At 47.6% G+C, this 11,641-nt stretch overlaps 1 protein-coding gene across 1 annotated transcript; it reads right to left on the bottom strand.

The window, feature by feature from the left end:
• Positions 1 to 11,341, bottom strand: msraa (methionine sulfoxide reductase Aa). Its single transcript, XM_079753598.1, has 6 exons — positions 11,074 to 11,341; positions 6,996 to 7,064; positions 6,554 to 6,673; positions 4,643 to 4,741; positions 1,757 to 1,863; positions 1 to 736 (listed from the first exon to the last, which is right to left on the bottom strand). Exons 1-6 carry the CDS (start codon positions 11,201 to 11,203, stop codon positions 572 to 574), a joined length of 690 nt encoding a protein of 229 aa, XP_079609724.1. The 5' UTR covers positions 11,204 to 11,341; the 3' UTR covers positions 1 to 571.
• Positions 11,342 to 11,641: the final 300 nt, after the last annotated feature.

Below are 11,641 nucleotides of genomic sequence, written 5' to 3'. Positions count from 1 at the left end.
TACAATAAGTGATTTATTCACTGTATGACAAACAATAATGGCTTACTTTTTGCTAATGGGCGAATACAATAAGATAAGTTAGTAAAAATTAAGGAAATGATTGCATTCACTTCAATGATTATATACCTCACAATGACGTGCATCTAAAAATGTATACATTATAACGTGATCTTGGATGAATTATCCTTATATGTACCCCACAATGACTTGTTTCTGTTGTTTATGTCAACAAAATGAGTTAAGAAAAGAATAGTGAACCAAACTGTTTTTGGAATCAAAAACAGAAACACCCTGCAGGTTAAGATTTTGAAGTATATGTGTTGCGACTAAACCCTTTAAATATCTGGAGCATATTCACTTAAAGGTCCCATGACATGCCACCAGGTGTGAGTGTGATGAGCCGTGCCCACTTTTGATGTCATAAGAGCCAGAGTTTCCAAACGGCTTGTAACGGCTAATCACACTCACACCTGGTGGCATGTCATGGGACCTTTAACACAAAAGATTTTGAATCAAGCTCCAACAGCGCTGCCCCTAGTGTTCAGGGTGGCCACGGTACGCATAGGGTTCTTCATCTCTGGGTTTCCATTGGGCAGGAGACTCCGGTCCCCTTCAGCCCGCAGTACCCTCTGGGGTTCTTATGGAGGTACTGCTGGTGGTCGTCCTCTGCGTAGTAGAAGGTCTTGGCCTCCACGATCTCTGTGGTGATCTGACCCAGACCTTCTTCAGCAAGTACCTGGCGAAAAAACATGAAGGACATCATAGTTCTGAGTGTCTACACGTTAGACCATTTCCCAATCATGGAGCATTGTACAATTCAGTGTTCCTAGACTATTATTATTACCAAGACTATGGCTGCCCGCCATAGTCGCCTTTTTTCCTGCAATAGTTTAATAATGAACCAAAAATATCATTACATTTTCTTTACAAACGTTTACACTTGCACGTCTGCTTTTCCAACACGGTCTAAAATACCGGCGAAGGTAAGGCAAATTAAGGTCCGTAATTTGCCTTACCTTCAGGCACATCAGGCACACGAATAAAGGACATTGTTTCAACTATTTCCATGTTTGATGTTCCCTGTTTGATAGATAAAATAGGCTCAACGATCGTATGGGCCAACAGACACAACACAATCCAAGAAAGAACGAAAGAACAAGAGAAAGACACAAAGAAAGAAAGATGACAGAGAGAGAGCTGAAGAAAGACCTCAAGACAGATTAAGGAAGAGGAAAGAGAGAGAAGAGAGCAGAGATGGCCTACGGACAGCCAGTCGTGAAAGCAGGCATACAATGTTGTATTGTTTCATGCCTCGATATTGGATTTGGATCTGTATGGAAATGTACATGGATGGATGGTAACACTAAACCTGTTCCTACTGTTGGCTGTGGGCCGTGCCCCAGCATGCGGTGCACTTTGGGATCAGTTCAATATAACTTTTAGCAGCCTTAGAATGAAGGCTTAAACCATGAATCAGGATGGCTTTATGTTTTTAATATGTGTAACTGAGTACAATAAACGGATGGGTTACCTAGGCATTACTTTCAGCCCTCTGGCTGAATAGGACCATTACCTTCTGGTACTGGTCTCTGGAGGCCTGGGCCTGCTCCAGCTGCTCTGAATAGGACCATTACCTTCTGGTACTGGTCTCTGGAGGCCTGGGCCTGCTGCAGCTGCTCTGAATAGGACCATTACCTTCTGGTACTGGTCTCTGGAGGCCTGGGCCTGCTGCAGCTGCTCTGAATAGGACCATTACCTTCTGGTACTGGTCTCTGGAGGCCTGGGCCTGCTGCAGCTGCTCTGGGGAGTAGGTGTAGATCGCCGAGCGGTAGGTCGTCCCCACATCGTTTCCCTGACGCATGCCTGCAGAAACACAGTCAGACCCTCGACCCACGTTTCTTAATGGACAGCCGGGGGAGGAGCCTAACCAGCAGGGAGGAGCCTAACCTCCAGGGGAGGAGCCCAACCACCAGGGAGGAGCCTGACCACCAGGGGAGGAGCCCAACCACCAGGTAGGAGCCTGACCACCAGGGGAGGAGCCCAACCACCAGGGAGGAGCCTGACCACCAGGGGAGGAGCCTAACTACCAGGGGAGGAGCCTGACCTCCAGGGGAGGAGCCCAACCACCAGGGAGGAGCCTGACACCAGGGGAGGAGCCCAACCACCAGGGAGGAGCCTGACCACCAGGGAGGAGCCTGACCACCAGGGGAGGAGCCCAACCACCAGGGAGGAGCCTGACCACCAGGGGAGGAGCCTAACTACCAGGGGAGGAGCCTGACCACCAGGGGAGGAGCCCAACCACCAGGGAGGAGCCCAACCACCAGGGGAGGAGCCCAACCACCAGGGAGGAGCCTGACCTCCACGGGAGGAGCCTAACCTCCAGGGGAGGAGCCTGACCACCAGGGGAGGAGCCTAACCACCAGGGGACGAGCCTGACCACCAGGGGAGGAGCCTGATCTCCAGGGGAGGAGCCTGATCTCCAGGGGAGGAGCCTGACCTCCAGGGGAGGAGCCTAACCACCAGCGGAGGAGCCTGACCACCAGGGAGGAGCCTGACCACCAGGGGAGGAGCCCAACCACCAGGGAGGAGCCTAACCACCAGGGGAGGAGCCTAACCACCAGGGGAGGAGCCTAACCACCAAGGGGAGCCTAACCACCAGGGGAGGAGCCCAACCACCAGGGGAGGAGCCTGACCACCAGGGAGGAGCCCAACCACCAGGGGAGGAGCCCAACCACCAGGGAGGAGCCTAACCACTAGGGGAGGAGCCTAACCACCAGGGAGGAGCCTGACCTCCAGGGGAGGAGCCTAACCACCAGGGGAGGAGCCTAACTACCAGGGGACGAGCCTGACCTCCACGGGAGGAGCCTGACCACCAGGAGAGGAGCATGACCACCCGGGAGGAGCCCAACCACCAGGGGAGGAGCCCAACCACCAGGGAGGAGCCTAACCACTAGGGGAGGAGCCTAACCACCAGGGGAGGAGCCTAACCTCCAGGGAGGAGCCTAACCTCCAGGTTTAGACTGCTGTACAATCACTTTCCAACACGATGTGGAGGCTATATTGCGTTTAATCTATGTTCAATTCCGTAATGTCGGCTAAACATTATTTTCAAGTAGACCACCACGCTGTATCTTGCAAGAGGCTCAATGACTATTGCGAATTGTAAAGGTGAACTTGGACACGCTAGCCGGGCCCCACGTGTCCAGTGGCCATGTATTGTAATCCAAGCTGTTGGTTTGTTATATAATCTACGAAGGCACTTATTACAATGTTCATGCATGCCAAATTTTTCAAGAACTGGAAAATCCAGATAATAGATGTAGGTTTACATAACAGTCATTCAATTCACATTGAACAAGGTCAAAGCAGGCGAAATATGGATTCATACTCAAGCTATTTAATGCATAACAAAGCAGTCCATTATGCAGTCTTTTAAGCTGTTGTAGAATCGAGGGGGCGTTGCGTTTTGCAAATCTATTGCAAAATAAAATACAACGCCCTAAAGTGTGGCATTATGAAAGCTTAAATGCAATCATTTATGTGAATTTTAATGAATACACGTCTACAATGAGGTGTATTTTTGACCCTTTCGCCTTCCAGTTCATGAGCTCCAATGAGGGAGGATTCTGTTTGTGTTCAATGGTTATAAACACCTGGTGCCATCTGGCCTGTTGGTGTTCAATGGTTATAAACACCTGGTGCCATCTGACCTGTGTGTGTTCAATGGTTATAAACACCTGGTGCCATCTGGCCTGTTGGTGTTCAATGGTTATAAACACCTGGTGCCATCTGACCTGTGTGTGTTCAATGGTTATAAACACCTGGTGCCATCTGACCTGTGTGTGTTCAATGGTTATAAACACCTGGTGCCATCTGGCCTGTTGGTGTTCAATGGTTATAAACACCTGGTGCCATCTGACCTGTGTGTGTTCAATGGTTATAAACACCTGGTGCAATCTGGCCTGTGTGTGTTCAATGGTTATAAACACCTGGTGCCATCTGGCCTGTGTGTGTTCAATGGTTATAAACACCTGGTGTAATCTGGCCTGTGTGTGAAAGCTGCCTCCGCATTCTGAAAAGTGTTTAAAGTACCACCATTGGTCCTGAAAGGTGTTTCAGGTGTAGTAGTGACCCTTTTTCCTTCCATAGTTTTTCAGAGCCACCGCACTTTCTGTAGTGGATACGCGTTATTAACGGTGATTACAAAAAAAATTGGATCCAAGTGGTTTTCAACCTTTGACTTGACCATATGCAAACGTATAAAATAGATAATATTTTATAATCATTTTTTTTTAATGATTATTAAAATATTTATTATCATTTCATTAGCTATATTATTTGTTTTATTATAATTGTGCGCACCAAGAATCAAAATGTTGATTTAGTATTCTAGCAACAAATATGCTTCCTCGCAATACTCGGTTTAATACTGCCTTTTTGATCCGTTTAATCAAACAGACATGCAAATGTACCTTACACCAACAGTAGCCAACTATTGTAGAGAGTTTCTACTTGTGCTAGGGTTAGTGAACAAATAATTCATTATTTCTGATTTACAACCCTCCAGGAATGGGTCTTAAGGAACGAGCCTCTAAGAACAGGTATAAACGGATACAAACCCGGGCGCAAGGCCACCATGTACCTTGAGTAGGGTTGTGGTTTTCCCAGAAGACCTTCAGCAGCTCGGAAAAGGAGTTCGGAGAGAAGACAACCCGCACCACCTCAGTGTGTCCCGTCTTACCTGTGGGGGAATAGCTGGGTGAACATTTCTTAAAATGGATCTAGAAGAACACTCCAGGATTCACCACCGCCCTGCCTCCAGACGTCACCGCCGCCCTGCCTCCAGACGTCACCGCCGCCCTGCCTCCAGACGTCACCGCCGCCCTGCCTCCAGACGTCACCGCCGCCCTGCCTCAGACGTCACCGCCGCCCTGCCTCAGACGTCACCGCCGCCCTGCCTCCAGACGTCACCGCCGCCCTGCCTCCAGACGTCACCGCCGCCCTGCCTCCAGACGTCACCGCCGCCCTGCCTCCAGACGTCACCGCCGCCCTGCCTCCAGACGTCACCGCCGCCCTGCCTCCAGACGTCACCGCCGCCCTGCCTCAGACGTCACCGCCGCCCTGCCTCCAGACGTCACCGCCGCCCTGCCTCCAGACGTCACCGCCGCCCTGCCTCCAGACGTCACCGCCGCCCTGCCTCCAGACGTCACCGCCGCCCTGCCTCCAGACGTCACCGCCGCCCTGCCTCCAGACGTCACCGCCGCCCTGCCTCCAGACGTCACCGCCGCCCTGACTCCAGACATCACTACCTCCAGACGTCACTACCCCCCGGCCTCAATGAGTCACTACGCCCCTGCCTACAGGAGTCACTATCCTCCTGCCTACAGGAGTCACTACTTCCCTACCTCCATGAGTCACTACCCCCCTGCCTCCATGAGTCACTACCCTCCTGCCTCCATGAGTCACTACGCCCCTGCCTCCAGGAGTCACTACCCTCCTGCCTCCATGAGTCACTACCCTCCTGCCTCCATGAGTCACTACCCCCCTGCCTCCATGAGTCACTACCCTCCTACCTCCATGAGTCACTACCCTCCTGCCTCCATGAGTCACTACCCTCCTGCCTCCATGAGTCACTACCCTCCTACCTCCATGAGTCACTACCCTCCTGCCTCCATGAGTCACTACCCTCCTACCTCCATGAGTCACTACCCTCCTGCCTCCATGAGTCACTACCCCCCTGCCTCCATGAGTCACTACCCTCCTGCCTCCATGAGTCACTACCCTCCTGCCTCCATGAGTCACTACCCTCCTGCCTCCATGAGTCACTACCCTCCTACCTCCATGAGTCACTACCCTCCTGCCTCCATGAGTCACTACCCTCCTGCCTCCATGAGTCACTACCCTCCTGCCTCCATGAGTCACTACCCTCCTGCCTCCATGAGTCACTACCCTCCTGCCTCCATGAGTCACTACCCTCCTGCCTCCATGAGTCACTACCCTCCTGCCTCCATGAGTCACTACCCTCCTGCCTCCATGAGTCACTACGCCCCTGCCTCCAGGAGTCACTACCCTCCTGCCTCCATGAGTCACTACCCCCCTGCCTCCAGGAGTCCCTACCTCCAGGAGTCACTACCTCCATGAGTCACTTCCTCCAGGAGTCCCTACCTCCAGGAGTCCCTACCTCCAGGAGTCCCTACCTCCAGGAGTCCCTACCTCCAGGAGTCACTACCTCCAGGAGTCACTACCTCCATGAATCACTACCTCCAGGAGTCACTACCTCCAGGAGTCACTACCTCCAGGAGTCACTACCTCCAGGAGTCACTACCTCCAGGACTCACTACCTATCTGCCTCACGACCTCCCCGCCTCCATGAGTCACTACCTCCTTGAGTCCTTGATATTACCATAATTAGAGATAACAAAACAACTTGTAGATTTAATTAAATAGAAGTGACCTATAATTGGTGTGGACAAAGTTGAACACCTTGTTTTTCTGTAAAATGGACTCAATGAATTGTGTGTGCGAACATGTGTGTGAATACCAGATGTGCTACCTGTGCAGACTTCCTGGTATGTGGGGTTAGCAGTGTAACCTCCAGCGTAGCCCACTTGGGTGGAGTAAACCCCTTTTTGTTTCCAGAACTTTCTCTCTGCACCCCAGAAACAGCCCATTCCTATCAACGGTACGATAACACATAGCAGAAATAAATCAACGTTAGGGGCATTGATATATTACTTTATTTTCGAAAACAAAGCAACATTTTCTATAAGCCGAAGGAGCGGTTAATGGGGATGTGTTTCAAAACACCACAAATAAGCCGCTCCGTTTTTGACCTGATATTTTGTCTTGTGGCAAAAATTAAAAGGCACTCTCGACAAATTAATTATTTTTGGTCAAACTAAGTCGATTGAGCGATGCCTCACATATATTATTTGGGTTTTATTTTCCCTTGTTTCTAAAATGATTTTGTAAAAGAAAATCCTTTAAAACCTTACCAAAAAGGACCATTTGGGTTCCATCAGGAAAGGGTGGAACAGTCGTGTTTCCATTAGCTTCATGTTTAACTGTGGAAGAGAATGATAGGATATTAAGAGCTGCACTTAAACACTGGCACACACACACACAAACACACATAGTTTTTACACTGCAATATGCCCGTCTTATACCCACCTTTTTCCCGGCATGGACCACACGTTTACACTGGCCGAGGTAATATACCGGCTCGAGTTCGCACCCCAATTTATAGAGGGAATGTTTGGTTTGAGCGGGACCAACTAAGTGGCTGTTGGGGACCAAAGTTCCAACTGCTCAAATAAAATAAACTCAATTGACAAAACAACATGGCCACCAGAGGCTCAAAATCGTCCAAATTTAACTTAACACCAAAAGGCAGGGTAAATTTAACCCAATCATCCTCAAACTCGGTTTGGTCGAAGAAACATGGGTCAAGAAGAAGCTCTCCAAATTGTATTCCAGATCGGGTTATACGGGGCTCTATAACAATTAACTGAAAATGCAACCTCTCCAAATTGTACCAATATTGGCCCATAGAGGGTATTATAACCATAAACTGAAAATGCATATATATTAAACAGCCATATTTGCTGACCCCTTTCACCTACAGTCATGAAATCCTGTAGACATTTGTATCTCCTCGTGTGGAGCAAATGTTCCAAGGGAACCCAGAACCTGTAATAAAATGGAGGCTGGACGTCCAAATTAGCCCGAAGTATGTTAGGTAACTAAAGGCGAGGTTAACTTGAGTCCATCGTCACCAAGCTTGGTGTACTTAAAAGAATAGGTCACGGTTAACCAGGCTAAAGTTCATCAAAATAGAGCTATAGGGGGCGCTAAAGCGATCAATTGAAAACTTTAAAGACTCATAACTCCTCAGCCTTTTGACGTACCGTCATGAAAGTTTGTTCGGCCATCAGCAGATCCAAGCTCAGGCTATTCCAGCGTGTTCAACCGTATGCAAACAAAAAAAGGTCTTAATTGTCTTCTTCAGGGTCTTTAAGGTCTGCATCACGGTCCTAATGGTCTGTCAGGGTCTTAATGGTATGACAGGGTCTTAATGGTCTGTTAGGGTCTTAATGGTCTGACAGGGTCTTAATGGTCTGTCAGGGTCTTAATGGTCTGACAGGGTCTTAATGGGCTGCCTCAGGGTCTTAATGGTCTGTCAGGGTCTTAATGGTCTGTCAGGGTCTTAATGGTCTTTCAGGGTCTTAATGGTCTGACAGGGTCTTAATGGGCTGCCTCAGGGTCTTAATGGTCTGTCAGGGTCTTAATGGTCTGACAGGGTCTTAATGGTCTGTCAGGGTCTTAATGGTCTGTCAGGGTCTTAATGGTCTGTCATGGTCTTAATGGTCTGACAGGGTCTTAATGGTCTGCCTCAGGGTCTTAATGGTCTGCCTCAGGGTCTTAATGGTCTGCCTCAGGGTTCTTGATGTGGTTCATGAAGCATCTAATCCAGTAAGAATTGCAGTTTATATTGTAAGTGGGCGGAATGGTAAATAAAGTCATTGTTGTTTGACGTCCCCCTGAGGTCAAAGGTCACCAAATTGTTTGGGTGTCCCCAGAATGATGTCATGAGTCTATGTAGCAAGTTTGGCTATGATATGTTAAAGAGTTGCGGAGAACAGGCTTACTTCCTGTTTGGCGGCTTTGCCGTAAAGTTTGATTGGCTGTCATGGCCAACCGGTTTTGGATTAGAAAAAGCTGTTCAGCACATTTGTTCAACTTGGTCTGAAGATCATATATGGCAAGTTTCATGACGATTGGACATAATCTGTGGCCTGTGGATATGTAATATTGATAGACAACTTTTCAACATGGCAGCCAATTTCTGATGTTGTCATAGGAAATATTTCATTAGCTATATGGGGCGGTCTGACAGTTTAACCAGACATTGAAAATAAATTTGAAATATACTCATGTGAAGAGAGGAGTTAAAACACGTCTTCATTAATTATAGCGCCCCCTAGAGGTCAATGGTCACCAAGTTCATTGAGTGTCCCCATGATGACGTCATGGGTCTATGTACGTTGGGTTTGGTTATGATATGTCAAAGGCCTGCTGAGATATTGGCTAACTTGGTATTTGGCGGCTTCACGGTCAAATTTGATTGACTGTCCCGGCCAAACGGTTTTGAATTTGATAAATCAGTATGATAAGTTTTATCAAGCATGGCCTGATGATCATGTCTGCCAAGATTCACGATGATTGGACAAAATTTGTGATAGGAGATGCATTTTGAAGGTATTTGACCTAAACCAAGATGGCGGAAAATCCATCATGGCGCAAAACGACGACATAGGGTGGGTTGAACTCGGCTTGGATCAAGGAATCCAATGATACCTTGTTTGTGAATATTGGATGAATGGGTCGAAAGTTATAAACATGAATGCATGTCCAACTTTGACCTGTTGGTGACGCTAGAGCTGATGAGCTAGCGACCTCAAATTTGCTCCATCGGCTAATGGGACTGTCCTGAAACAGTGGGCCAAATTACAAATCACAACTTCTCACCAAGGCGTTCTATAGGCTGCCATAGCCTCCCATGACAGGTAAATAATAATAGGAATCCATACAAAAACAAAAGGTTGTCTCGAAGCTTCGCTGCTTGACACCCAATTATATCACATCAAAAAAGCGGTAGCTAACGTTAATTGAATCAAGCAAGCAAACAAAGCTGTTGTTCTTGCTCCAAAAAGCTTGACTTACCTCGAATTTAACATAAGATAGTTCCTTCAAATTAGGGCTGGTATGGACTAAAATGTATATCACGGTATGATTTGAGGCATAGACGGTAACGGTATATCATGGTATGTTACTTTTATCTTCTAATTTCGATATAAATGCTTCTGAAGGGGTAAAATACTGGTTAGGCAGCAAAACTGCGTAAAAAAAAGGCAAAATCTTTTCTCAAGTTACTTCCATCTCTGAAAAACACTAATGTTTAATAGTGTGGATTTCTTTCTCCACTTGCTCGCGGACCTTGCCGTATAGTTTTGGCATCCCAATTTGGCTGAAGTGTGTGCGGGCAGGTAACGCGTACCTGGGATCGAGTGTTTTGACCATCTCTTTAAAGCCCTTTCTATCGACATTTGGAAGGGAACCTTACACAGGTAAACAGTGACAGCGTTTGTCATCTCGTTCCAACGCTGGCATTTTGTCGTAAGGACTGGCTTTGGAAAATAGGGCCTCTACAAATAGTCAAATCTCCAAACCTATATGCCTCCTTTCCTAAACCTTTGTGGAAAACGTCATCGGGTCAAGAAGAGATGAAAAGGTGCTTCCTTTCAACATGCTGACCTCTAGAGTCTCTAGCGTGGAACTACAGTTTTCCGAAGTTGAACTACAACAAGTGCTCTTCGATCCATGCGTTATTGTCGTATATTGATTACAATCAGGTTGTCGCCGTCAGTGAGAATCACTTAGGTCGGACTTGGCCATCGGGAATATTTTAGGCCACTTGAATCCCATGTGAAAAAAGGCTCAATTTATGTTGCTGTTGAAATTACACAAATACCCGGCGCATTTACTGACGCAAATTACGTTTAGAAATGTTCAGCGTAGTGTCCGAATTCTCGTTTGTCCGTTCCCTATATAGTGCACTATATCATAAACACTACATAGGGAATAGTGAGTGAGTGAATAGGGAACGATTTCGAACACACCTCCTTTCATAAGTACAGTAACAGTATGGTAACGCTGCACCACTGAACGTTTCTATTGGCTGTGAGCTGACCACTGAACGTTCCCATTGGCTGTGAGCTGACCAGCTAAAGGCGGAGCAACGTTTTACGCGTGCGCAGTAGGCATAATGAGAGGCTTGTAAACAACATAGGGTGATGTTATGTATGCGGGTCACAGCGCTTCTACTGCTACGATGATTGAATCCAAAGGACGCCGAATTTTGTTCTAGAGCGACTGAAACATTGTATTATACGTATCGTTATTCAACGTAACCAGTATTTTAATAACGACAGTACAGCTGTAATAGTTCATTCTAAGTTCATTTCTAAGTGGTAACAAGGAAGTCCTCAAAATATGGTCGGAACCAGATCTTACCCGAAACTTTCATACTCTCGATCCTGCCGGGTAGGGCAGCCTCCGCCGTGGGCATCTGGGTCTTAGAGAACATTTGTCCCATGTGTAAGTGACGACGCCAAATGAATCGCAGCCAAGTGGTGCCAACCATCGATGTAGAAGATCTGTCTGCGGACTGAAGGTTAAACGTTACGCCCCCCTCTACACGTTACGCCCCCTTCTACACGATACGCACCCTTCTTTCTTGTGGTGTGTTACTGACATGGACCTATTCTGATGGTATGTTCCGGAATCCTCGGAAGCCAGCCTTCCGAGTTGCGCCTTTGACGTCATTTCCGGTCTTGGAGCATTTATAGCGTTCCCGTGCGACTTTGTGATTGTGTCATGAAATCGGCTAGTCGTTGTTTATTCTTAGCTACATAAGCCTATTTAGCAAACCAGCCCGTAAACAAACAACACAACTTTACATTGTGTTGCACGCACAGCAACCGTGCAATGCATAAATTGGTGACCGGAATAAAGTAGCAATGTAATCACGTATGTAAAGAGCATTTAAAATCTATATTAAAGTGACCAACGTGGTACAAAT

The sequence above is a fragment of the Pollachius pollachius genome, assembly GCF_949987615.1.
Source record: "Pollachius pollachius genome assembly, chromosome: 16".
NCBI classification, from domain to species: domain Eukaryota; kingdom Metazoa; phylum Chordata; class Actinopteri; order Gadiformes; family Gadidae; genus Pollachius; species Pollachius pollachius.
Note: the sequence above shows the minus strand (reverse complement) of the source record. Positions and strands in the feature narration are given on the sequence as shown.

What these genes read in the sequence shown, in the direction of transcription:
- msraa (XM_079753598.1), bottom strand. Translation starts at nt 11,203, where the DNA reads ATGGTTGGCACCACTTGGCTGCGATTCATTTGGCGTCGTCACTTACAC. An exon ending in ATACCAGGAAGTCTGCACAG is followed by an intron (nt 4,742 to 6,553) that starts GTAGCACATCTG and finishes ATTCCCCCACAG; the next exon opens with GTAAGACGGGACACACTGAG. An exon ending in AAACCACAACCCTACTCAAG is followed by an intron (nt 1,864 to 4,642) that starts GTACATGGTGGC and finishes GTGTTTCTGCAG; the next exon opens with GCATGCGTCAGGGAAACGAT.